This window comes from Eumetopias jubatus, unplaced genomic scaffold (genome assembly GCF_037043125.1).
Source record: "Eumetopias jubatus isolate StellerSeaLion01/CBP00866 unplaced genomic scaffold, mEumJub1_p1.0 scaffold_13, whole genome shotgun sequence".
In the NCBI taxonomy this organism is placed as follows: Eukaryota; Metazoa; Chordata; class Mammalia; order Carnivora; family Otariidae; genus Eumetopias; species Eumetopias jubatus.
Window position 1 is genome coordinate 75144434 of NW_028274819.1, and position 27919 is coordinate 75172352.

A 27919-nucleotide genomic window follows, 5' to 3' on the forward strand; every position below is an offset into this window, starting at 1 on the left:
GCAAGAAAGAATAACAACTGAAAAGGGAGGAATTTTGGCAGAAAACATGATTGATTCTTTAAAAAACCCAAGAGAGTTTATAGTGGAATTATTAGACTGAGTTCAAGAAGATTCTAAAATATAAAGTCTATGTATAATAATAAGTTGCATTTCTTCATACCACTAAGAAATAGTTAAAAATATAAATTTGAAAAGGATATCAATTACAATGTTATCAAAAGTACTTTAACAAAGATTATATATAGTCATCATGGAGAAAATTACAAAACTGTTAACCTAAAAACATGCAAAATAAATATATCTAGGAAAATACAATATCATAGAAGCATCAGAAGCATTTCTTGTCAATTCCATGCCAGTCTAATTCTAGTAGGGCTTTTCATAGAACAAGTTGATTCTAAAATATGGGATAGCAAAGGGCCAAGATTAAACAAAGATTTATCAAGACAGCAAGGTCAGGGGTATTTGATATATAGATACCAAAATTTATAAACTTATTAAAGTAAGAGTGTGGTTTTGGTACAGTGATGGACAATCAGACCCAATAGAATAGAAAATCATTTCCCGTTTCTGTTGAAAGCCTTTCATCCATTTTCATCTAACATTGATCAGTTATTTTAAAGTTCTTGCCTACCATCTCCAATGTTTTGATCATCCATGGATACGTCCCTGTTGTTTTAGGTTTAGATTATCAGTCACTCTTGCCTGCCTTTTTACATGTCTACAACTACTACTACCATTATATGCTGGATATTGTGTGTCTAGGTATCTTCCACTGATGAGGGTTTCTACCTTTCTTTTGTAAGGTAGATAAAGTGAGAGACTGATTTCCTCAGTGTAATCAGAGATTGAGCTGGTTTGGGTTAGGGTCGCATTTTAAATAAGACTCAGGCCACCTCTACTTAGAGCCTGTTATTCCATATGTTCCTTGGAGTTTTAATTGAGATCCTAGCAGATCTCTGTCTCCTCAGCCTTGAAAGATGGTAGGGGGGTTCATTTCTTCCCTTAGGAAGACTTGAGCTCCATGAACCCTAAAAATCCGACAAATAATTTTCATAGAACACTTCCCTTTAAACAGGACTTAGTCTCAGATATATCTGAGTCTGCAGAAGACTTCACTCTGTTTTTTATACTTAGATCTTTAATTCAATTGGAATTTTTATTTATGTGTGAGATGGGGGAACGTAACTGGATTATTTTCCATATGTGACAGATTGTTGGCCTTGTTCCTCCCTTTATCCACACCCCTTTCCCTGCAACTCTGCAGTTCCTCCAACTGAAAAGTGTCCTCTCTCCCATCCTTGACTTTTAGGCTCGGTCATGGGCCATGTGGATGTCAGACATGTAATGCAGGCAAAGTTTCCCTCTTGTACCTCTGCCATTACCATAAGAACATACCCTGAACAGCTTGCTAGTCGAGAGACACATGGTACAGAGTTATCTGAATGACCTGTAGCCCTAGATCGTGAAGTAGAACCCACCAGCTGAGCCCAGCCTAGATTCTAATTCTCAGGTGTGTGCCCTAACCCAGATGAGATAGCAGATGCCAGGGCCAAAATGCAGAAGGACGAGAACCTTAAAAAGATAAAATAAGAAATACGATTAAAACACTTAGCATAGTGATGGGCTCAGATAGAGCCAACGATAAATACTAATCAGATTTTAATGTGTTAAAACCTTTTACAAACTTAAAGAATACAGTGGTTCTCAAACATGATTGTGCAAAAGAATCCCTGTTGAGCTTGCCAAAAAATAGGTCTCTCTTGGAAAATTCACATTCCCAACACATTGTTTTGGTAGAGGCTGACACCAGCACAATCCTATTTTCCTAAATACCTTAGGAAAGTAATTCAAAAACTTAAATAATATCTTGGTCAGTACAAAACTTGAAAAGACTCATGACTGATGTGGGGCCACAAATGATCAGAAAAGAAGTCTTGAGGGGCACCTGGGTGACTCAGTTAAGCGTCTGATTCTTGATTTCGGCTCAGGTCATGAACTCAGGGTCATGAGAGCCCTACCTCAGGCTCCTTACTAAGCATGGAGTCTGCTTAAGATTTTCTCCCTCTCTCTCTCTTTCTCTGCCCCTCCCCCCCACACTCTCTGTCTCAAAGAAAGAGAAAGAAAGAAAGAAAGAGAAAGCAAGAATTCTTGAGACATTTTCTCTGCAAAAAGGTGATTTTTTATAGTACAGGGACAGGACCTGTGGGCAGGAGCTGCACTTCTGCTGTGTGAAGCCAGTGGTTCTAAACTTAGTGCTCAAGGGGGAGGGGACATGCAGGAGTATTAGATCATAAATGTCTTCAAATTTCTACTTGTAAAACTACGTTTGCAAGATTTCTCTGGTGCTTATCAATCAGCTCCATATTAACTATGGGTGAGATGTAAAGGCAGTCAATGAGACCCTTTAAGAATGTAGGAGGGGGTGGGGGGATGGGTTAGCCTGGTGATGGGTATTAAGGAGGGCACTATTGAATGGAGCTCTGGGTGTTATACGTAAACAATGAATCATGGAACACTACCTCAAAAACTAATGATGTATGGTGATTAACATAACATAATAAAATTTAAAAAAGAATAGATTAAGAAAAAAAAAAGAATGTAGTAGCCAGCACCTGTTTGATCCTTATCAAAGCTATGCAGGCTCTAGGTCAGCCTTTTGGGCTGATGGTAAACATTTTTCTACTTCTATCCCTCATCAATGATAAATGGGTGGCTCAGCCCGTTAAAGGTCTGCCTTTGGCTCAGGTCGATTTCAGGGTCCTGTAATCCAGCCCCGCATCAGGCTCCCTACTCAGCAGGGAGTCTGCTTCTCCATCTCCCTCTGCTGCTCCACCCAGCTCATGCTCTCTCTCTCTCTCTCTCTCTCCCCTCAAATAAATAAATAAATCTTTTTAAAAAATGATATATACATAATTCCTTAGAGTTTTGTAATATAAAATAATCTATCCTCCTCTGTGGAATTAATACTAATGACATACTCTTGGGGACTCAGACTGAAGTTACACTATTTCTTCTTAATCTTTTAAAGTATTTACTTATTAGTTACTGAGGCATGAAATAAAAATTAAGCTCGTATTACGTGCCAGTTTCTATTATGCTTCCCGGAGATAGTCGCTGTCCAGGAGGTTACAACTTAACAGGAAAACAGATAACGCCAATTATGCAGTAATGATAAGCACGATTTATGTTTTTCCTCAAATTACGTCCTTATTTTATAACTCTGCAGACATGTTTCTTTAGGTGTACACCCTCGAATCTCAACATTGTCAGAGGACCTCTCATTGCTAAGACCCAGGGGACCCATTCACTTCCTTTTCCCTACTTTTCGCCGTCTTCAGCTTTCCATACTCCAACTACAAGCAAGTTAATGCTTTAAAATGCAGACGGACCCCACGGACCAGCCAATCCACGCCCTCTGCACGGGGATCCCTCCCCCTCTTCCTCCCTCCCACTGCTGGCCACGCCTCCTACGGACCAGGAAGTTTTTCCCGACGCAGCGCTAGGAAAACCGGAAGCGCTCCCCCGGAAGCCCTGAGCGCCGGCGCCTGCCAGTTGGCTTCCGGGAGACTCCGAGCCGGGGCAGGGAACTGCAGTGCATTCTGGGAAAGTCGCTTGGTCCTCGGCTTTGTGTCCAGCCCCGCCGCAGGGTTTGGTATTCCGAGGTGAGCGGAGGCACCGCGGTTCCCGGCTTTTGCGGGCTCTCCTGGGAGGCGCCTCTGCTTCCCACCTCGGGTTGTGGCTTGCGCAGGGGATCCTCCCGACGCCGCCAGCATGTCTGGAGTGCGCGCTGTGCGGATCAGCATCGAGTCGGCCTGCGAGAAGCAGGTCCAGGAGGTGGGCCTGGATGGCACTGAGACGTACCTGCAGCCGCTGTCCATGTCGCAGAACCTGGCGCGCCTGGCCCAGCGGATCGACTTCAGCCAGGGTTCGGGCTCCGAGGAGGAGGAGGCGGCGGGGGCCGAGGGCGACGCGCAGGACTGGGCGGGCGCCGGGTCCAGCGCGGACCAGGACGATGAGGAAGGTAAGGCCCGTGTGTGCAGCTCGAGTCCGACGGCTGGTCTGAGGGCCCGGGTACCCACCCAGGTATTGCCACTCCCGCTCTCCCGCGCTGGGCGAGATGCGGTGCGTGGGCGAACTTTGAAAACACCCGTGCGGCATAGTGATCGTGCTCCCTGGGGTCTTTTCACAACTGGACAATTTAGGGCGCTGCCTGCCTCTTAATACTCCTTATCCTTCTGCACGGTTTCTTGAGTTGGAGCATTTGAGACACTGTCACTGATGAAGTCTGTAATGTGGCACATTTGGTTAAGAGGCCTGCGGTTCATATCGCTGATGTGCCACTTACTGTCCGAGTTACTTTGCTTCCCTGTGCAATGGGGATGATGCTAATAACACCTGCTGAAAAGAGGGAGGTCTGTATTGACCGGACTATGAGGTAAGGTCTAAGAGGTGGGCGGGGGCCAAATCATGCCGAGCCAGTAGGCCAAGATAAGCGTTTGGGTTTTATTAGAAGAACAACTGATAGCTTTTGGAAGGATTTTAAGTAGACAGGTGATTGTATGTTAAAAAGATTACTCAGGATCCTATGTAGCAAGTGGGTTACAGGGAAAGCAAAACTGAAAGGAGGGAGACTAGTTAGGAAAGAATAGTAGAAAAAGTATGAGTGGGTTTTGGATTCTCAATATTGTCAGGGATAAAAAATACAATTCTTGATTTGGGTATGTGCGACAGACCCTGTGTAAATAGGAATTTAAAGATGGATTTTTGAGCCAGTGGTGTTAGGACAGTTGGGGTCCATTAGGAAATAAAAAATAAATACTATCTCGTACTTCACACTTCGGATTACTCCCGCAATGATTGAAATGCCAATGAAGAGAATAAAATAAAGATTGGAAGGAAATTATAAATAAAGAACTCTGGGAGCAGAAGAGACCTTAAGCAAGATAGGAAACATAGAAATTATAAAGCCAGAGAGAGATTAATTACATAAAATTTTAAAATAATAATGGAAAAAGATGCCACGAATAAAGTTAAGAAAATAATGAGAGACTGGGAAAAGTATTGGCAGCATATAGGACACAGTGGTTGCAATCCCTGATGTTGAAAGATTCCCGGCAAACTGGGGGGGAAAAAGACGACTCACTGGAAAAATAGCCGGAAGGTATAAACAGCTCACTGAAAAAGACTTCAGATGTTACTAGTAGGAAGAGGCAGATTAAAACACTATTCTCGTGCATAACATTGGCAGCAACTTAAAAGACTTAATATCCGTGTTGGGAATGTGGATTGGTAAAACCTTTTTGGAAGACAGTTTAGCTGTTCAATATGTGTCAAAAGTATTAAATGTGCATTTCCTTTGACCCACTAAATGACAGCTAGGAATTTAACCTACACAAAAAGTTATACACGTACACAGATGTGTGTTCAACGTGTTTACCACTACTAGCGTTAGTGAAACCAATGTCCATTAAGTAGGAATGGTTAAACTTATTGTACATACATGCTCCAGAATGTCAAACAGTGTTAAAGAATGAAATAGATTTATATGTGCTGGCATGGAAGTATCTCTAGGATATAATGATTGGAGAAAAAAGCAAGTAATAGAAGAACAGAAGTAAATGTATTGAAAAACATATATTAAGAGGAGAAAATTGGGGGTGGGGAATAAAGGAAAAGTTTTACTTTTTTACTCTGTGACTCTATTTGAACTCTATACAGTGAACATGTATTGGTGAAAATTAACGAAATGATTTAAGAGGTTGGAAGGCATGTTAACATTGTTTAATATTTGAATGCTGCTGTTACAGGTCATTTTTATTTTTGTACTTTAATGTATTTTGGAAATTCCAATTACTCAGGTTTTAAAAGCTGGAAGAAAAATGTTATTTGCATAAATTTAAAAAATACTGAAATGCTTACCTATAATGTTGGAATGTTAGATTTAAGCTGTGGAAATTAGATACCATATTTGTTTTGCCATTGTAGGAATGCTAACTTAAATATTTACGGAGATTCAAGAAAGGGTGGACAGAATGGGATAAAACAGGAAATGATTTGAAATAGAAAGTCATTGTTTCTTCTTTTAGTACTTGTAACATCTAAATGAGATTTGTCTTCTAGCCAGTGTAGCTAATACCTGTGAATTTCTTTTTTTCTTTTTTTTTTTAGGGTTGGTAAAATTTCAACCTTCCCTTTGGCCTTGGGACTCAGTGAGGAACAATTTGAGAAGTGCCCTGACAGAGATGTGTGTTCTCTATGATGTCCTCAGTATTGTTAGGGATAAAAAATTTATGACGCTTGATCCGGTCTCTCAGGATGCACTTCCTCCAAAACAGGTATGTGTGGGCTTCAGTTGAATAATGGTACCATTTTATTAAGTCCCAGGATCACTTCTCAGGCTGTGTGCCTACTGTCTCCTTTTCCTTTCATGCAAAATTAAGTCCAGACAAAGATTTAAAGACTAACCGGTTCAAAGCAAAGGCATAAAACAGCATCTCCTTTATTTATTATTTTATTAATGGCCCTGTGACCCTCAGAAGAGTTAAGTTTCATTAGTAATGTAGTACTTTAAAGTATCCCAGATCTTTTTTTTTTTTTTTAAGATTTATTTATCTATTTTAGAGAGAGAGATTGAGAGCAGGAGCTCGGGGAGGAGCAGAGGGAGAGGGACAAGCAGACTCCATGCTGAGCATGGAGCCTGTCGTGGGGCTTGATCTCATTACCCTGAGATCACGACGTAAGGCAAAACTAAGAGTCAGCTGCTCAACTGACTGAGCCACCCAGGTGCCCCTAAAGTTTCCGAGATCTTATCAAATTCTTACAGCCTGGATCATTGATCTGTAGTGTGTTACACAAAAACGTGATGGTAAATATGGCTTTGGAGTCAGACCGACCTGGGTTCAAATCCTGCCTCTGCCCTCACCAGCCCTGGGTCCTTCAACAAGTGATTTTCTTGAAGTCTCCGTTTTTCCCTTCAACCTCTTTTTAGGGCCTGGTTAGAAAAATTAGGCCAAATTATGGAAGCTACTGAAAGCTAGGTAAAATTGTTGAAGTTTGATGAAGAGCATGTTCAGTTTTTGAACATTAGAAGATGAAAGAGAGACAACAGAAGGAGGAATTGGTGAATGAAAAGCCTGAGACCAGGGATTTCACTTAGGAGGTTCTTGAGGAAAACGAGCATCAGGTCCATGACCAAGTTAGTGGCAAGGAGAGGAAGTAATGGTTGTTTTTACCCTTTTGTAAGTGAAGTGAATTGAATATAATTACTCATGTGGTAATAGTTTCAGAATCTAGAAACACTGTGCTGGAAGACTTCTTAGAGACCATTCAGTCTGGTTCCTTTGTTTTATGGAGAGAAAACTGAGGCCCAAAGAGTTGTGTGATGTGTCCAGAGGCAGTAAAGCCAGTAGTTAGAGAGCCAAGACAAGAACTCTCGTCACCTTATTCCTAGCCCACAGCCCTTGCCACCTTCGTGTGCTCTGCCCACCCACGGGTCTCCAGGAATTTCCTGAGCTCGCCAAAAACTTAGAATTAGGTCCCCTGATATGGTCAGAAGATTATTGTGACATTTTATGAGACTTTGTGATTTTGACTCATGCAGTCAGAAGACTTTCTCGTATTAAATTTGTCTTTTTAGAAGTGTATCTGGTGACTAGAGTACACAGATTGTTGGGGATTATGGATATTTATGTTTATATAATATATAGATTATGATTTCTCATCAGTTTTCCAAAAATCAGCCTGTGGTGAAGTGCATTAATTTTAATGCTGTGTGCTTCAGTCTTTTTTCCAAAGGCACATTAGTAGCTTGCCATGATATAAGATAATTTTATAGCTGGACTCATTGGGGTCATTTATTTATCCCAGAAATCAAGTATTATGTGCGGGCATTGTTCTAGGGTCTGTGGACATAGTAGGTTTAACCATCATGTGGATGACCTTCAAGCAGGGATTACAGACTTTCGTCAGAAGTATAATGAGCGCCACAAAGGGTATACACATGGGTGGGGGTGGGCATGCGCACAGTGTGAGAGGGGAACCTCATCTAAGCTGGGCAGAGTTGGGGTAGGTTCTGATTTGTAGTCCAGTGTGGTGTTTGTGGTTTAACGTAAGTTTATTGGAGTTGACCAGAGAAGTAGGTTAAGGTTATTTTTCAAAAAACAGTGTTACCTGCTTTTCTTTAATTTCTTAATTTTGTTTTGAGTAGGTATTTTATTATTAAGAGAATGTTGAAATCATTTAAAAATACAGAACTACACTACTGTTTTTGATAGAATCCACAGACACTGCAGTTGATATCGAAAAAGAAGTCGCTCGCTGGAGCAGCACAGATCCTGTTGAAAGGGGCAGAAAGACTGACCAAATCAGTTACTGAAAACCAAGAAAATAAGCTGCAAAGAGACTTCAACTCTGAGCTTTTGAGATTACGGCAACACTGGAAACTCAGAAAAGTTGGGGATAAGATTCTTGGAGATCTGAGCTACAGAAGTGCAGGTATAGATCACCGTTAAAAACTATGCTTTTAGACTATCGTTTGTCAAAAAACAATACAGGATTGACTGTAATGTTACATAGTCTGTAATATATTGCTTCTCAGTTATATGTTACATTTTGAAGCTTTAATTTCTGTACCCATAAACCTGATAAGCTAAAATTACTTTTAACATTGCCTTATATAAATATATTTACATAATTGAATCTAAATTATTTACATAGGTACTTTTAGCAGAAAGTTTATTTATTTACTTTTAATTTTATTTATTTGAGATAGAGGGCGAGAGAGAGCACGAGCAGGGAAGAGGGTCAGAGAGAGAGAGGGAGAAGCAGACTCCCCACTGAGCAGGGAGCCCAGCATAGTACTCGATCCCCGGTCCCTGAGATCATGATGTGAGCTGAAGGCAGACACTTAACTGACTGAGCCACCTAGGCACCCTGTATTTACGTATTTATTTTTATACTGATTTTTTTTTCTAAATTTTTATTTAATTCTAGTTAGTTAACATACAGTGCAATATTGGTTTCAGGAGTAGGATTCAGTGATTCATCACTTACATATAATACCCAGTGCTCGCTCATCATAACAAGTGCCCTCAACTGTGGACTAGAGGAAATGGGGAGATGTTCAGTGGCTGTAGAGTTTCAGTTAAGCAAGATGAACAAGTTCTAGAGATCTGCTATACAGCACAGTGCTTATAGTTAACAGTATAGCATGATGCACTTCAAAATTTGTTAAGAGGGTAGATCTTAGGTTAAATGTTCTTACCACAAAACAAAAACAAAAATTAACTCACAAAAGGACACAAGGAAACTTTGGAGGTGTTGGATATGTCTGTTACCTTGATTGTGCTGGTGGTAATATGAATGTTTGCATATTTCCAAACTCATCAAATTGCACATGTTAAATATGCATGGCTTTTGGTACAACAGTTATACCTCATGCTTTTTAAAGATGCTTTTTAAAACAAACAAAAAAACAAGTGCCCTCAATACCCATCACCTACCTAGCCCATCCCTCACCCACACCTCCTTCATCAGCCCTCTATCATTAAGAGTCTCTTACAGTTTAGTTCCCTCTCTTTTTTCCCCCTGTCCTATATGTTCATCTGTTTTGTTTCTTAAATTTCACCTGAGTGAAATCCTGTGGTATTTGTCTTTCTCTGACCAGCTTATTTGGCTTAGCATAATGCACTCTAGTTCCATCCACTTCATTACAAATGGCAAGATTTCATTCTTTTTGATAGCTGAATAATATTGTTACACACACACACACCTTCTTTATTCATTCGTCAGTTGATGGACATTTGGGCTCTTTCCATAGTTCAGCTGTTGTTCATAATGCTGCCATAAACATCAGGGGGCATGCACCCCTTCAGATCCGTATTTTTGTATCCTTTGGGTAAATACCTAGTAGTGCAATTGCTGGATCTTAGGGTAGTTTTATTTTTAACTTTTTTTTTAAAAAAAGATTTTATTTATTTATTTGAGAGAGAGAGACAGCATGAGCAGAGATGGGGGGAAGAGGGAGAAGCAGGCTTCCCGCTGAGCAGGGAGCTTGATGCGGGGCTTGATTCCAGGACCCTGAGATCATGACCTGAGCTGAAGGCAGACGCTTAATCAACTGAGCCACCCAGGTGCCCCTACGTTCTGTTTTTAACTGCAAGATCTTGAACATCTTCCTGTGTTACAAAACAGCAGGTACATATAACCACCTACTCCTCACATAATTCAGCAGCCCAGAACAACTTACTCAGAGGTCTGAACTACACAAAAGGTTATCACATAAAAATCTAGGAACTGGTTGAAAAAAAGGTGGCATCCTTTTGTTGTTCTGGCTGGATTCAGAGTACTTCAAATGCAGCCTTATTACAGAAACTTATCTCCAGAAGTGTTTAAACTCTCAGGCTTAAATCTGAGGAAGTACTTTCTAGAAGTACATCCATTTCATCAATTTTATCAGCCAAATATCATTGGAACAAAACAGTTTGATGGCCCATGGAGTTCATAGTATAATGATACCATTAGACCAAGAAGTCTTTTTTTTTTTAAGGTAAATAACTTTTTTTCCTGCTTCCTTTATTCCCTTTGCTTACTACCCTTACCCCATTCCCCCCAAAGCACATTTTGGATGGGAGTTTAATTTATGATTCAGTGATGTAATAGTGAAATATTATATACTTAATGTATGTTAAATTAATGTGTTAACTGTTCTTATTTTCCTATTTTTAATACCCCATTAGGATCTCTCTTTCCCCATCATGGTACATTTGAAGTAATAAAGAATACAGATATTGATCTGGATAAGAAGATACCTGAAGATTACTGTCCCCTTGATGTTCAAATTCCTAGCGATTTAGAGGGGTCTGCCTATATCAAGGTATTTGTCAAGTACTTTAAGTAATTTCTTATTACTTAGCCCAGAAGTTAATTTGCTAACACCTTTTCATGTTTTTATTGTCCTATAGGTTTCAATTCAGAAACAGGCTCCAGACATAGGTGATCTGGGCACAGTCAACCTCTTCAAACGACCTTTGCCCAAATCCAAACCAGGTGTAGTTATGTTCTGCCCTCTAACTTGTGGTTCTGTCTGAGCTTACATTCCCAAATAAACTGATGATAAATGTAGAGAGGAAAATAGGTACTTTGGACTAAGAACAATTGGAAATTTATTATTTATAATTTGTTCATTAACCATTAGTGAATAGCTGTGCAGTCTTTTTTAAGACTGAACTTCTTCACCAGTTTTCTCTGTGTAAAAGGCAGGAAAATTTTTATATTTTGGAAAGGATATGCTCTAATTATAATGTTTTCTGAACTTTCGTTATATGTATCCAGATCACCATTTAAGCTAATTCATACATAATACAGTCAGATAATTGATATATACTTATGTCCCCTGTCTTTCAGGTTCCCCACATTGGCAGACGAAATTAGAAGCAGCACAAAACGTTCTCTTGTGTAAAGAAATTTTTGCACAGCTCTCTCGGGAAGCTGTTCAAATTAAGTCACAGATCCCTCACATTGTGGTGAAAAACCAGATTATCTCTCAGCCCTTTCCAAGTAAGAGCAGCCAACCCCCTCGAGTTTATAAACAGGACTTTGTGGTCTGGGGAACAGAACAGAGGGGTTAACTACATATTTGGCTGTGTTGGAACAGTAAGAGCAAAGAGGTGGCCTGCTATCCATAATGGTAGCTCATAAAGCATGTAGGGCAAACCACATTGCTGATTCCGTCCTGTGTCCTAAGTAGTGTAACTGCTGGATTTTAAACAGTATATATTAAACATTTGTACCAGCAGTGCTGTTATTTAGCAGCAGTAGCTTTGAGGTGTCTGTGCTAACACCATTTGTGGAAGATTTTTCAGGGACCCTATCTTACTGTCTAAATGAGATGTTAGTGGTTATTGAATACCCATAATACTCCTAAATTTGTGGAAATTGGGATTTTAATTATATTACTCTAGAGCAGTCAGACCTGCCTTGGAACTCAGTCTGTAATTAGCTGTGCTCTTGTTTTTTATACAAATTCTGAGATGTATCTTCTGGGGTCTTATCAAAGGAATGGGTTTTTAGAAGTGAAAAATTCCATCCTGGTTTTCATGGCAGCAAGGAAGAGTATCTGTCTTCTCATCAGTAAGACCAGATACCAGCTCTGTTTTTTTGTTTTTCTCAAAAATGGTGTTGTGTTTTGTTTTGCTTTCTTTAATTAAAAGGCAAGAAGAAACTAATTAGTTAACATACAGCTTCTGTTCACCTGTCTTTAACCCCACCTTAAGGTCAACAGCCACATTGTAGGTCAATAGAATTTGAATGGTTAAAATAAGTGATAGTTTGTCATACTCATGAATAGTCATTTTGGTCTGAAAATGTTAATCACGAAGCCTGACCTTCAGGTTTAGAATGGATCTTTTGAGAATGGGCTCTGATTATACTTTAGGAAGACAATTGTGCTTGTCCATGTCTTAGGTGATTTGCATCTGTTCTACTTCTTTTTTTTATAAATAGGCTTGCAGTTATTGATTTCTTTATGCCATTCCTCAAATGATAAGAAATCCCAAAAATCTGCTACTGAGAAGCAAAGTCCGGAGGACCATCTTTATGTCTTAGAGCATAATTTGCATCTACTAATTAGAGAGGTAAGGAGTAAAATGTTTCTTCTTCCATTGTAGTAAGCATGTCCAGTGCAGTGAATGTGCACAAGCTCCTCTCTGTGACATTCATTGTCTGTGGTGTGAAAGATCTTTGCTCTATGCTGGGGGAATACACAGATAATCAGGATTATCAGTCTCTGTCCCAAGCATAGCTTATAGTGGTAGAAATATACCACAAGTTATATACAGGTGCGTAAGAAAAGCATGCAGGGTGCAGACGGAAGAGTGATTCTGATAGTGTGATGGGGAGGGGAAGATGTCTTGCCAGAGCCTGTAAACAGGATAATCAAGTTATTTCAGGACGTATTCTGCTTACAGGTTGTCTAGAACTGTGTTTCCAGAGTGCAGGTTCACAGTTTAGGCTAATTTCAAAAGAATCCCCTGAGAAACTTAATAGAAGTATGTATTCCAGCCTCCCCTGTTTTTAATATGTAAGTATTAGTTGTTTTTTAAAATAATTTTTTTTAAATTTGTGACTTTATGGTGACAGATGTTAGTTAGACTTGGGAGGAATCATTTTACCGTATATACAAACATCAAATCATGATGTTGTGTGCCTTAAACTAATATAAGTCAATTATACTTCAATAAAAAATTAATTAAAAAATGGCTATTCTTGTTACAGTTTCATAAACAGACCTTGAGTTCCATCATGATGCCTCATCCAGCAAGTGCACCTTTTGGTCACAAGAGAATGAGACTTTCAGGCCCTCAAGCTTTCGATAAGAATGAAATCAGTTCACTACAATCCAGTGAAGGGCTTCTGGAAAAAATAATTAAACAAGCAAAGCATATTTTCCTGAGGAGCAGGTAAGGATGAACAAAGTAACTGGTTTTCTTGGAAAAGAAAACCGTTTATTAGTGACATTGTACACGTTAGTTTTGGCGTGTGCTCACCTTTCCCAGGGAGAGGAGGATGGCTGCAGGGCGAGCGTTTACAGCTGGGGATGGTCCTGTCAGGTTTGGGGAAGACTTAGCTCCAGGGCCCATGTCACCTTCCAGATGGTTTCTAACACTGGCTACAGTTTTGAAAGACACCTCACTAGGAATGTGCCCTAGAACTCCTCACCTTCTTCAGTGACCCATCCACCAGAAACTTGTTCCTTAACTGGTTTTAATCTTTTCTTGAAGCTTTCCGCTATTTTTTGGCTGATCCACTTTTTAAGACTTTAGAAGGCACTTTCTCATATGTTGACTTTTCTAGCTCTTCTTCTCTGGCGTAGGTGGTGTGAGCCCATTTTCACTGATGGGAAGGTTGAAGCCTAGAGAAGTTGTGTAGCTCGCTCAAAGTTAGACAGCTGAAGAGTAGCAAAATCAGGCCATACACCCAGGTCTGTGTAGCTCCCAAGCTCATGCTCGTCTCGCTTCTGTACATATTATTTACGAAAGAACTTAGCATGATTGGACCTCAGTGTATCTTTTTCAAGTGCTGGAGGTGCTCTTGTATTTTATTTTTGGTCCTTGGTGAAGAGGGCTGTTTGTACTTTCAGAATTTTCGAGAGTGGGCTCACTCTGCTCTGGGTGATAGTTTATTTTTGATTTTCATTTTTTCCTGCTAACACAAGTCATGGTCTTAATGGCACATTAGTTTGTAGTCTTTGAGTGGAAACTTATGTCTGCAGCTTTTAGTAAAATGAATTAGGAAGACATGTTAGTGAAGACAGCATGATGCGTTTGGGGTAAAAAATGTGTCTAAGCCAGGGCTCAGTCACCTGCTAACTAACTTCGGTTTCCATGTCTTTGGCCCTCCACCTATTTCTCTGTCAGTTAGGGATACAGGAGTCTGGTCTTAGGATCAAATTAAATAATGTATGCAGAAGTTCCTTATAAACAATCAAATATGGTAGGTTACTGTTGTTACCTTCACTTGTGCATTTCAATTATAGAAACCTTTAACCAAAAGTCAGGGGCATGGAAGTCGCTATTTTTAGAACCATTATACATTTCAGAGTATTAGTTACAGTCTTGGAAGTAGCAAAGCTTGTAAAATGTTCCTGTTTTCCCCAGTTATAAAAATAATGTTCCAGTGTATCAGCCTCATCTGTATAAATAGCATACACAGCAAGACCAACTATTAACATGCTCGTCTGTTTTGATGTATGTGCACCAGGGTGTGTGTATCTTTTAAAAAAAAAAAAAAAATCTAATCCACCCTGCCTTCACTTAATATTGTAAGTTTTTTCATTTTTCATTAGATGTTTTTCAGAGATATTTTAATAGCTATGGAATATCCCATTATGTGAATATTCCCTTATTTCTTTCATCAATTCTCAATTGCCAGATAGTTTTTATTTCCAGTTTGTTGAAACCTAATACTAAGATGAACGCTCTCCTCTACATATCTGTCTGCTGTAGGAATTTCTGAAGCACTTTCGAGGAAACAAGTCATGGAAAAGGAAAAGTTAAGAGGTTGAAAGAAACCAATACCAGAGCAGACGCAGTAAAAGCGCAAATCCCAAGCCTATTTATGTAAATGCCCCTTGTCCTCAATGGCTGTTTGCATTTCTTCTGGCCTTTTCCTTCTCTTCCCAATCAGGTGCTAGAATCAGAGAACTGGAAACCGAGGACCTCCAATAGTTTGGTTAACTTTCATGATTTATGCTTTTTCTGGGCAGTGGCTGTTGATTAGTGTATATAAAAAGGAAGGATTACTGGCTCTAGGGTTACACTCCCGGGTTTTTGGCTCTGGTAGGCTACCGGTTTTTGTGCCCCAGCTCATGGGTGGGTAACCTTAGGCAAATTACTGAGCACTGCTAGACTGAAAAATAGGGGTAATAATGGTATGTATTTGACAGGGTTGTTAATGAGATGAAATGATAGCACTCATGAAAGCACTTATTCCAGTCTTTGGTGCATAATGAGGACTTGAATCCTATCTCTCATGTGTATATATCATATTTATCTTTCTTGGAGTGTAAAGTTTTCGTTGTGCAGAGTCTCTCTGGCTTCTCAAGAAAATGGTTGTTATTCCGTGACGGTAATGGGCCTCAGCTGTGGGCGTGTCCCGTGTTACTGGGGACCAAGGACTGCCATTTGTGAGTGATTTATACTCTTTTCAGAGCTGAGGTTTGTACCCGAAAAAGTACCCTTCTTCCTTGTGTTTTGACAAGCTTTCCTGGGAAAACAAATGGGAGTTCAGAGGCAGTAAGCCTGTGAGTGAGCGTGTGTCGTAGTGTGGCGCCGGGCACCCGCACGCCGTCGGCCTGAGGAGGCTCTTGTCACCTCATCTGACCCTTTTCAAAAAAAAGTCTTGGCTTTTCAGATGTGGTCCTTCTGAAAAGTAGTCCTCTCTTTTCACATAGCCATAATGTTGATAAGTGATATATAATCTTACTCTTTTATATGATGACTTTTTGAAAATGTCGACTTTTTTTTTCTTTAAAAGAACTGCTGCAACCATTGACAGCTTAGCAAGTCGCATCGAGGACCCTCAGATACAGGCTCACTGGTCAAATATTAATGATGTTTATGAGTCCAGTGTGAAGGTTTTAATCACATCACAAGGTTATGAACAGATATGCAAGTAAGTATCAAAAATAAGTTATTCATTTAAAATGTTAAGTTGCTTTTTATGTATTGATGTTTGTTGAGTGATTACATAGAGATTTTTGGATTTTATTTGCTACAGTGGCATAACATTCTGATAAATGACATCAACTGTAGAGTGTAAGGATGAGAGGTAAGAAGCTCTGAAATAGTCTCCCTTAGGTAAATGTGACGGGTTTGAGTTGTGGTTACAAAAAAAAAAAATGAACCTCCTCATTGAGGGAGAGGCTACCACACCTCAGACTGATCTGCTTCAGCTGCTGCCTGGAGGCTGTGGAGGTGAGTCTGGGGTATTTGAAGTGAGCGGGGACATTTATATTAGAGCCTATACTCTCCATATTGTGCCTGAAACAGCCTAAGTTTTGTAGCTCTCTCATGGCGTGGGCCTAAACTTAGTCGAATCCAGTTCGTGATTATGCCCTTAAAATGGGGCTGGGAGCTGTGTCCATCAAGGGGGTGAAATGACTTTTGACCCCACTGTTCACAGAGAAGCATTCTTCCTGATTTACATCCACAAATCACAAGCTAATGTACAGAGAACAAACTGGTGGTTGCCAGCGGTAGTGGGGGAGGGGGATAGGTAGGAGGCCAAATGGGTAAAGGTGTTCAAAAGGTACAGACTTCCAGTTATAACATACGGTTCTGGGGTGCGAGGTACAGCACGGTGACTACAGTTAATAATACTGGGTTGTATATTTGAAAGTAGCTAAGAGAGTAGATCTTAAAAGTTCTTATCACAGGAAGAAAAATGGGTAGCATGTGAGGTGGTGGGTATTAACTGAACATATTGTGATGATCATTTCACAATATATGCACTTACCAAATCATTATGCTGTATACCTTAAACTAATCGATGATATATGTCAGTTATATCTCAATAAAATTGGAGGGGAAAAAAAACTGGAGGGAATAAACGAAGTTAATAAAATTAGCAAGTAGCCATGAAAGGCATTTTTGGCCTCCATTTGAGCCTTGTTGAAATTTGACAACTGGCAGGATACAGTTGAGTGCCCTTCCCCAGGTCAGTGTGAGTGAGCCCCTAGCAAACATTTATCAAGGTCCACGAGTGCCTGTTATTTTTCAAACTTTAGTTGCTTATTTCAGGCAGACCTAACTAGCCACAGTGGTCTCTCCAGTGAGCAAAACACACTGGGAGCAAAATCACCACCTTCAGGTGTAGGGGAGTATAATATCCTTAAATTGCTCTTTTTTAATATCAAGGCTTTAGTTCACTTTTTTAAAAACAAAAAATAGTCAATGAGCATGATTTAAAAGATTGAATATAGAAGATAAAAGAATATACAATGGAAATCAGTCTTGTTTCCAGGGAAAGATAGTGAGGTGAAGGTGGATCATGGTTTTCTGCCCCTATACCTAAAGAAACAAGAAAATAATTGGGGTGACTTGGTGTGTGGTCAGAGAGTAGCTGCTGAGTAAGATAAAACAAGTTTGGCATGTATTTTAACTGTTAGGGCTGGGTGATGGTGTCACTGACTTTCATGATAATATTTTTATATAACTATATATATATAGAATCTATAGTACTATATACTTGTGTTTGTGTTTAAAAATGTCCATAATAAGATGTTAAGAGAAAGAGTGAACACAAAGGAGTGGAAAAGAAAAAAATATCAGCGTTAAGTTATTTACATTTAGAACTAAGACCAAACAAATGTGAGGTTATGGTTACAGGACCCAGGGGTTGTAAACTTCGGTGAAGAAGAGTTAGTGATAAATGTAGCCTTGATAGCAGCAGGAGGGAAAGGAAGTGGTAGAATACCCCCCCTTTCCTCATCCTTTATAGCTGGGGTCAACTTACGCTACTTAAAGTTGAAAGTAATTCTCTTAGAACTTCCCAGGAGCAAGCATTTCCTTTCCTTTCCCTTTCCTTGAGAGCGAGACCGAGAGAAGCATGAGCCGGGGGAGGGGGGAGCAGAGGCAGAGGGAGAAGCAGACTCCCTGCAGAAGGACTGCCCGAGAAGAGGAGCAGTGGATGGTGGTTGGCTGGAAAGCTGTGCTTCCTCGCGTGCAGCCTTCTGAGCAGACTGGTACTCAGTGTGGCCTGGGAGAGTCGGGTAGGAGTCTGATGGTTAGGTTGAACCCAAGAAAACCCCTCTTCCCTGTGGGTGTTAGGGCAGGTTATCCAAATTGGTATTTTGTTTCTTTGATGTTAAGGTTTAATGTTTGGGGCACTGTATAAGGTAATTTTGAACATTTCTGACTTTTAGTATGTGTGTCTATAAAGGTCCATCCAGCTGCAGTTGAATATCGGAGTTGAGCAGATCCGAGTTGTACACAGGGATGGAAGAGTGATTACACTGTCTCATCAGGAGCAGGAGCTCCAGGATTTCCTTCTGTCCCAGGTAAGGGTTGCAGACGTCAAATCCTGAGCCTCTTCCTCTAGTAACAGCTTAAAGAACAAAGTGAGTAAGAAGTAGTTCCAGTATATTGTTATAAAAAGAAAGCCAGTTTTTTCTGCCACTTATTTAATTTCTAGTGCACATTCTACAACTTATGGGTTAACTGAAAATGTTGATGAACTGGCCTAGGTTTATTTCCAGTTAGTTTAAGATGAAGGACCAGGGGCACCTGGGTGGCTCAGTTGGTCAAGTGACTGTCTTCGGCTCAGGTCATGATCCTGGAGTCCTGGGATCGAGTCCCACATCGGGCTCCTTGCTCGGCAGGGAGTCTGCTTCTCCCCCTGACCCTCCCCCCCTCATGCTCTCTCTGTCTTTTCTCTCTCTCAAATAAAATCTTAAAAAAAAAAAGATGAAGGACCAGCTCTGGGATTACAAACTTCTTATTTCTCATGTTTGCCAAGGTTTACAACCCCTTTGGGACCACATAAAAGTAAAGAAATATTAACCCCAGAAAACCAGGGAAGGGGGAACCGATAGAAAACCGTAATAGTGGAATATTCTACTTAAGCCCTAAGAAAGAGTTCTTCAATATTAAGGGACAGCATGGAAAGTGCTGGGTTCTAGTTCCAGTTCTACCACACATTTGCTTTGTGACACTGGACAAATTTCTGGACCTCTCTTTCCTGTTCTATAAAATTAAGAACAGTATTTTTCCTGTGTTCTTCAGGGAGTTATGATCCAATGAAAAACGGAGTTGCGGGAGAAAGAATAGGTTTAGAAATGCTAATATGCCTTTCACAAAATACATTTATCTTTCACATAAAATTAAAAAAAAAATACGGATGCTTTCCATCCTAGAAGCAATAATCTTTTATACTGACTTGCTTCTTTGGTGCCAAGTAAATAAAATGCGTTTTGTGAGGTATGGCAGCTCTTGGTTGGTTACATCTAAAATGACTTTGGTCACCATAAGCATACATACATAGAAATATATTGGAAGGCTGGTGGGAATCGATGGGAAGGCTTGCAGACCCTGACACTCCTGCCTTCCTCACTAGTGGCAGAATGCACTCCAGAGGGCCCCAGTATATCGATCCGGATCTTAACAGGAAGTACGTGGCACGCTCAGTCATTTTACTAAGGATTTACAAAAGTGTGGGTGTTGGAGAACACCAGGGAGAGCTTGGTAACCTAGTGCTAGTAATAACCAGGTAACCAGGCCTGGGGGGCTTAGTGGTCACCAGTCCTAGGCCAGAGAGATAAGGGGAGGGCTTATGGGTACCCTGAAGGAGAGAGTCCTATGGAACAGGCCACTTGGAGAAAACCAGTTGCCTTCTGTCAAAGGATACAACCTCACAGGGGAGGGTACTGGGCGAATAAATGCCCCGATCTTACTCTCTTCCTCGTCATCCTTCTGGCTCCCCATTACCCGGGTGGCTCCCGTTATCTGAACCCCACCCGAAGCCAGATGATGGAACCATATGGGTGATCCTCCCTGGGCCGAGTAGGATGGCGAGTGGATTTGGAAGATATCCACCCCCTGCTGCTTTGCATGTTGCTCCACATTTGGTGATCCAGGTGGGAGTCTCCACTTGGCCAAGTTTAGGTCCTGTTCCCGTGCTCCAGCTGCCAGTGGGCACGGAAGCTGAGTCTCAGGCTATTTTAGCCTCTGCAGTGGAAGGTGGGATCCTCCCCCCAGTAGTCACAGAGGAGGATTCCCGTGTGAGGCAGTGAGCACCCCAAGGAAAGTTTACAATCATGATGTCTGCAAAGTAAATCTGCAAAGTAAATCTCCATGGTGATTATGCGTAAAGTTGCCTTTTTCATTTACAGATGTCACAGCATCAGGTGCATGCAGTTCAGCAGCTCGCCAAGGTCATGGGCTGGCAGGTGCTCAGCTTCAGTAATCATGTGGGACTTGGGCCCATAGAGAGCATTGGCAACGCGTCCGCCATCACCGTGGCCTCCCCGAGCGGTGACTATGCTATTTCAGGTACTGGCCACTGCCCTGAATGGGAAGAGATCTTTGGGAGTTTGGCCTTAATGTTCACCTGTACTAGTCAGATGTACTTCAGAGTAATTTCTCTCTGCAGCGAGTTCATATAGGAGTTAACGCTGAACATTTATCTGATCACGGCTCTTATTCAGAGCAACAGATTATTAATTCTTTCTAGTGATCATAAAAAATGTTTTGTTTGGTGACACATTTTCCTAAGAGCTCTGAAAACTTCTTTCATCATTGTTACCCCGCAGTTCAGAACCTTTGATGGATAAATGCTTTTGGAAAATGTACTGCTCAAACAGGCCAGAGTCACATCTGATCCCAAAGATGTAAAGGGATGGAACAGAGAGGAGAGGTGATTTTTAAACACTCATTCTGACTCGGGCACTTTAATAAACACACGTATTATCTAGTTGAAGATGATACCTAGTTGAAAATGAAAACTTACGGCTTTAGTGTGGTCTTTTCTAATACCTGCTCTAAATATTTGAAAGAGTAATTAGAAAATTTTTCCCACAGAATCATAGCTTGTGAATCTGCAGGCTTGGTCATTGCTAGGTCTTTACTGATAAGAGTTTCGAAACCCATTTCTTCTTTGCTGAGTGATGAAGCCTCATTAAAACCTGAAGTTCTTAATTCAGAATAATCTTGTCTTCATCTCTCCTGGTCCTGATGCCAAATGTTTGAGTTTCATTATATATTAGGTGTGTATCAGATGTTCTAGAAAAAAATAAATTGGTTTTCTGAAAATAGATAGGACATTTGACTTTCCTAAGCCAGAATTCATCTTGCTGCACTTTTATGGTACAAATAATTCATGAATATTTATACCATGTAAATAAGCAAGCTTTTTGGGTTTTGGGGGGAGGGCGGTTAGCATATTAAAAGTGACAAGCACTTTTAAACAAGAGATTTCAAGTTGGTAGACAAGGTTTTTGTATTCATGGTAGAATGAAAGTTGTGGGACCCTTGTTTTCTAGTTTGGAAATTGACTATTGATATTTTGGTTTTGCTCCACAGTTCGTAATGGCCCTGAGAGTGGCAGCAAGATCATGGTTCAGTTTCCCCGTAACCAGTGTAAAGATCTTCCAAAAAGTGATGTTTTACAAGACAGCAAATGGAATCATCTTCGTGGACCATTCAAAGAAGTTCAGTGGAATAAAATGGAAGGTCGAAACTTTGTTTATAAAATGGAGCTGCTTATGTCTGCACTTAGCCCTTGCCTACTATGAGTTGTTTCCAGAACGGTTTCTAGATTATTTTTTTCCAGAGAAGTTTCCAGAAACTGACTTGAGAAGAACTATAAGCACAAGGAAGAGAAATTTTCCAAAGGAGTATTGTTTAAAAAAAAAAAAAAAAAAAGGCAAATGTTTACCTAGCATTTTGAAACCTTTCACTTTATAAGTGCCAAGTGCTTTGAAATGCAGACGCTTATGTACAGTTACAGGGTATATAGTATGGGGAGATGTAAAACAACTTTTTTTATGCAGTTGAAATGTTACTAATTTATGGGTTTGAATTCAACTTTTTTAAATATTCCTTTGATGTTGACAGCAAATAAAGCATATGGTTAAAAATTCCAGATATTCTCTGAACTCTTAATAACCTTTAATCAACGTGTCTCATTCCACTATTTGTTAAAAAGATTGCGTAAGAATATTTGAACACTCGTGAGTCAGCATTCCTACAGGAGCGCACTCACCCCGTAAGCAAGTGGAACAGAGGACGGGCCTGCAGGGGGAGCCCCTCCTCCTAGAGCTGCCAACGTGGGCGCTTGTCTCAGCAAATCAAGTATCTCACTGTCATGTATGCCCGGGTCTGACCAAAACAGGTCAGAGCAGTTTGAGAGCTTCCTAGAAGGTACCAGCTGAAGGCCTGAGAGCAGAATGTATCTCTAGGGCTTCCTCGGGCCCCCTTTTGGTCTCTTCCTCCCCGTGAATGACCTCTGTCCATTCGGACCAGATGTGTTTACACCTCGCCCCACCTGCCCCTGCCTCCCCCCCAGGAGCTCTGGACTCCACTCCCAGTGAAAGTCTTGTCCTTACTCCATCGGCGTTCTTTCCTGAGGGGAAAAACTGATGGATCAGTGAATCGATTACGTTTTACAAATAACATGTTTGAACTTCCTGGAACTAATCCCCAATCCTAAAATGTGCCCAAGGAGCTTCCCTTCATAAGAGACTTAAGTTGATATGGGTCTTTTGGAACCACCATAAGTAATACATAAGTAGTGTTTTCCTGAGGAGAAAGGCTTTCAATTTTTTAAAAGAGACCCTTTTAAGCATTCATAAGATGACTGTGAAGTAACTTCAAAAGGTTTCTGTATTTCTCCCTTTTTCTAAGAAAAATGGAGCTTGTAAGCCCTCAAATACCATAACATCTTTGTGTTTGTTTTGCCCTCTTGATCAAGATACTGCATCTTCCTTTCCATGGAAATTTTTTAAAAATGGTCTGAATCTAAATTATAAATCTGTATCAATCTTTTCATGGTGGCCCAGAAAAGTTGCCTTAGCTACTTATCCTAAGCTCTTCTGTACAGTTCTGCTCCCACGAGGAGCCTTGTGTGATTTTGAAGGCTCACACGCTAATACAGCAAATCTCAAAGGACTTTTGCCAGAGGACTGGTTTTTTTAATTTCCACCCACTGTAGGTAGATACTATAGTAAATATAATAAAAATGAATTAGAAAAATTAAATTTTAAAGAGATACCAAATAAAAGCCCTCTCCTTTTATTATAATAGACATAAGATGGCTATCAAACATTTCTGAATGCTTTGTTGTCCCTCGTCATGAGCCAGTACAACAGGACCACACTGGAGCGGAGAGCGCACGCACAGATAGGACCACCTATTCTCTTAAACTTCATTGGAGGAGAGTGGAACAGTTGAAGACTGACACCATCTTCATATGCCTTCCTATCCCATTTTAAATCACCGGGTAGGGAATAGCCATCACCCACTATGGAAACTGAGGTAAAGGCGGGGGAGGGATGGGAAATGGCAGCTCTTCGGCCTTGCGTTGATTTATATTTTCCAGCTTAATGTGGCAACCTGAAGGACCTGGCGCCGGAAGGAGGCGCTGCGAAACTTCGGAGACCGGTTAGAGAAAACCAGTTAGTCCTTCCCCCTGTGTTCACAGGCTGACAGGAGCTGTGCTCAGAAGTTGGTTCTACCTCTGCTTAGCTGTTTACGTTTGGCAAGGCTGCCCTCTGGGAGCCTGTTCCCTTAGGTGTACAACAAGGACATGGATGGCCCTGCTCACCTCAGTATGGTTGGTAATGGGCGTGAAATTCTGAAGTGCTGTGTGGCTATAAAACATTAAATGCCTGTTTTCCGAAAGTCAAGCGTTTTGGAATTTGGTAAGCAGTTAAGAGGCCAGCTTTATTTTTACTTAATAAAGGAGAAAGCATTTTGGAATGTCTTGCATCGTTCAGATTCACAGATGGTAAAGACAGTGAGTGCGTCTGTGGCCATGAAGATTGTTGTTTTCTCCAGCTCATTTTTAAAGCCATGCTCGGGTCAGTCTCTTTCCATACCTTTGTTCTTCACTTCCTACTCCAGTTCTTCGAGGCCATACGTACTTGGGGCCAAAGGCTCTTTGAATCTCCCTTTAGGATGGGAACTGACATAATAGACCATTCATCCCTGAGAAACCCTGTGTCTGAAATAGCAAGCACTGGGACTCAGCCTCGTCAGTGACCAGAGCTTGGTCTTTGTTCTAAAGTTTGCTGTTTCCTATCTACCAGGCCACTTCTAGAAATTCATCCTGTAGGCATACTTCACAAAGCACAGATTCACAAAGATTACTGTATAAGGATTAGAGGAGGTCTGCAAAAGTGAAAAATTGAGACCAATCTAAACATCCAAATGAGAAGGACTATATTTTGGTAAAGGAGCCCCAAATACCGGCACTCATTTTTACTTCTCTAAAAGTTGAGCTCAAATGGCCAAGGAGTTTTTCTGCTCCCAATATTCTGGCTCTCCTTGATTGGGAACCAGGAAAACTTCCATATTATTCTGTATTTGTTTGCCTATTTACTGATTGTAAAACATTTGTTGTAGAACAGACTATATTTGGCTTAAAATGATGGATGAAGGAGATGTTTGAGATAGAAAAGTAGCAGACATGGAAGAGGGTAGAGAGCCCAGAAATAAGCCCTTACTTATATGGTCAATTAATCTATGACAAAGGCAACAAGAACTTACAGGAAAAAGTCTCTTCAATAAATGGTGTTGGGAAAACTGGACCACTTTCTCACAGGATATGCAAAATTAACTCAAATGGATCAAAGATGTAAATGTGAGACATGAAACCATAAAACTCCTGAAAGAAAACATAGGCCATAATCTCTTGGGATGTCAGCCTTAGCAACATATTTATGGGTACGTCTCCTCAGGCAATGGAAACAAAAGCAAAAATAAACTATTGGGGCTTCATCAAAATAAAAAGCTGTACAGCAAAGGAAACCATCAACAAAACAAAAAGGCAGCCTACTGAAGATATTTACAAATGATAGAGCCAATAAGGGGTTAATATCCAAAATAAAAAACAAAACAAAGAAAAAACCTGAAAAATGGGCAGAGGATCTAAATAGCCATTTTTCCACACAAGCAAAACATGGACAATAGACACATGAAAAGATGCTCAACATCACTGATCATCAGGGAAATGCAAATCAAAACCACAGTGAGATATCACCTCACACCTGTCAGAATGGCTAAAATCAAAAAGACAACCTCACCAACAAGTGTTGGTGAGGTTGTGGAGGAAAGGGAGCCTTCGTACACTGTCGGTGGGAATGCAAACTGGTGCAGCCACTCTGGAAAACAGTATGGAGGTTCCTCAAAAAACTAAAAATAGAAATACCATGTGATCCAGTAATTCCACTGCTGGATATTTACCCAAAGAAAGTGAAAAGATATGCACCCTGTGTTTATTGCAGCACTATTTACAATAGCCAAGGCATGGAAGCAACCCAAGTGTCCACCAATAGATGAATGGATAATGAAGATGTGGTATACGCACACGCACACACACACGCACACACACACACATATTCAGCCATAAAAAAGAATGAGATCTTGGCATTTGGGACAACATAGATGGACCCAGAAGGTATAATGCTAAGTGAAATAAGTCAGAGAAAGAGAAATACCATAGGATTTCACTGATGTGGAATCTAAACACAAAGGAACAAACAAACTCTTAAATACAGAGAACTAGTAGTTCCCAGAGGGGAGGTGGATGGGGGATGGGCGACATAGATAAAGGGGATTAAGAGGTACAAACTTCAAGTTATAAAATAAGTCACAGATTAAAAGTATACACAGGGAATACAGTCAATACCGTAATAACATTATATGGTGACAGATGGTGACTGCACTTATCGGGGTGAGCACTGAGTAACGTATAGAACTGTTGAATCAGTATTGTACACCTGAAACTCCTATAACATTGCATGTTGATTACTTCAATTAAAACAGAAACCAATGCTTTCTGAGATTAAAAGTGTACACTTCTCTTAGTCTTGGCTCTATTTATCTATGATTAAAAAAAAGATTAATCCTTAAAAAAAAAAAAGAATAACATACAATCTGAAAAGCTTCCTGATAATTTAGTGAGTATACCAAGTTGCTGAGGCCAGTGGCATAATCTCTTTCGCCTAAATCTATTCACGGCTTTTCTTTTGACTCGCTTTACAAGTACTCCCAATCCGAGTCCCTTGGACCCTGCAAAAAAGAGAACTATGATCTGTGTTTGCTATTTGAAAAAGCCTAAAGGAAATCCTACACTTAGCCAACAAAACTTTGCTATCAGATTGCTTTGCCAGAACACCATCAAATTAAAGTGATACGCCTGATTACTTAATTTTGACCAGGAATTGTAATTTTTAAAAATTTTTAAAAAGGATTAAATTACTTTTCTTAGTAACCTCTACACCCAGCATGAGGCTCGAACTCACAACCCCGAGATCAAGAGTTGAATGCTCCTCCGACTGAGCCAGCCAGGCACCCCTGACCAGGAATTCTAACTGGCACTTTTGTACTGTTGATTAATAAAAACAGGAAATTAAGTTATTATTTAATACATTCATTTTGGTTAGTAAAAAATTCTTGCAAACCAAGAGACCTGAAGGAAAAAGACTTTTAGCATTTTTAGGGCCGGAGCCACCTGCACAATCACTGGTCTGTTGAATCCAAGGAATTCTATCCACCCATGTGCCCATGTTATAAGGTCAAATCTACAGCAAAAATTTTAGCTTTATTTTACATGAACAATGCTCTTTCTCCCTCCCCAGACAGTCTCTGATAAGCTTTACCATAAACCCCACCAATAAGATAAAACATTGACTCTGAAGTCCTGAAAGACGGGAGGATTCCTAGGAATAGAGCTGAATGCATTAGTTAAGAGGAAGGAACAAGTCTGCCCTAAAAGATCGCTGTAAAAGAAAGATGTATTTTTGTAGATATCATTTAGAAGAGAAGTTTTCAGTGAACAACCAAAACGTATCCATGCTAGGGATCACACTGTGCAGGCAAGAAGAATGGAGTTTAGGAATAGGTAGAGACATGAAATAATGCCCAAGAAACATGAAGTGAAAACAAGCAAATTGTAGGACATGTATAACAGCATCCCATTTGCCTAAAAGGAAAATGGATGGACCATTGTGATGTGTGACTATTGTGTATGCAGAGACCGAGAAGGACAGGTTCATATATGCCTAGGTCTAGAAGGATACTATTGAAGGGAGGAAGAACTTTACTTTTGACTTTATATACAGACTCCAGTGTCATTTTGATTTTAATGTTTTTTAAAATGAATTATTCATTTGAGATAGAGAAAGAGCAAGCAGGGGGACAAAGAGGGACAAGCAGACTGCACTGAGCACAGAGCCTGCGGTGGGGCTCCATCACACAACCCTGAGATCATGACCTGAGCCAAAATCAAGAGTGATGCTTAACCGACCGGGCCACCCAGGCGTCCCAGTATCATTTTAATTTTAAAGAAGGATTTCTAGGGGGCGCTGGGTGGTTCTGGCAGTTAAGTGTCTGACTTTGGCTCAGGTCATGATCTCAGGGTCTTGGGATTGAGTCCCACATGGGGCTCCCTGCTCAGTGGGGAGTCTGTACCCCCACACCCCTTTGTGCTCACACATGCATGCTTTCTCAAATAAAATCTTTAAAAAATAATAAAGGAGGATTTCTCACCTTTGCAATTAAACCAAGCTAAAACGCCCACCCAATTTTTAAAGGGCCATGGAAGTCGAGCATGGAACAGCATGTCGCAGGGTCTGGAAAGGCACCAGGGCCAAGGGAAGTTGTGTTCGTGGACAGATGCATCGACAGTAGCCACAGGGCTG

General features: G+C 40.5%; 1 protein-coding gene across 2 annotated transcripts; it reads left to right on the forward strand.

Moving 5' to 3' along the window:
• The first annotated feature begins 3490 nt into the window (after positions 1 to 3490).
• On the forward strand, positions 3491 to 22140 carry MED17 (mediator complex subunit 17). Of its 2 annotated transcripts, XR_003611761.2 has the most exons (13): positions 3491 to 4024; positions 6172 to 6338; positions 8277 to 8496; positions 10740 to 10876; positions 10965 to 11049; positions 11407 to 11559; positions 12505 to 12635; positions 13276 to 13460; positions 16036 to 16173; positions 18442 to 18559; positions 20390 to 20549; positions 20810 to 20913; positions 21579 to 21665. XR_003611761.2 is itself a non-coding variant. In XM_028119622.2 (12 exons), exons 1-12 carry the CDS (start codon positions 3775 to 3777, stop codon positions 21788 to 21790), a joined length of 1956 nt encoding a protein of 651 aa, XP_027975423.1. In that variant the 5' UTR covers positions 3491 to 3774; the 3' UTR covers positions 21791 to 22140. The 2 variants fall into 2 exon arrangements, 1 of the variants encoding a protein (XP_027975423.1); XM_028119622.2 differs by lacking the exon at positions 20810 to 20913 and having other exon boundaries at positions 21579 to 22140.
• The last annotated feature ends 5779 nt before the right edge of the window (positions 22141 to 27919 follow it).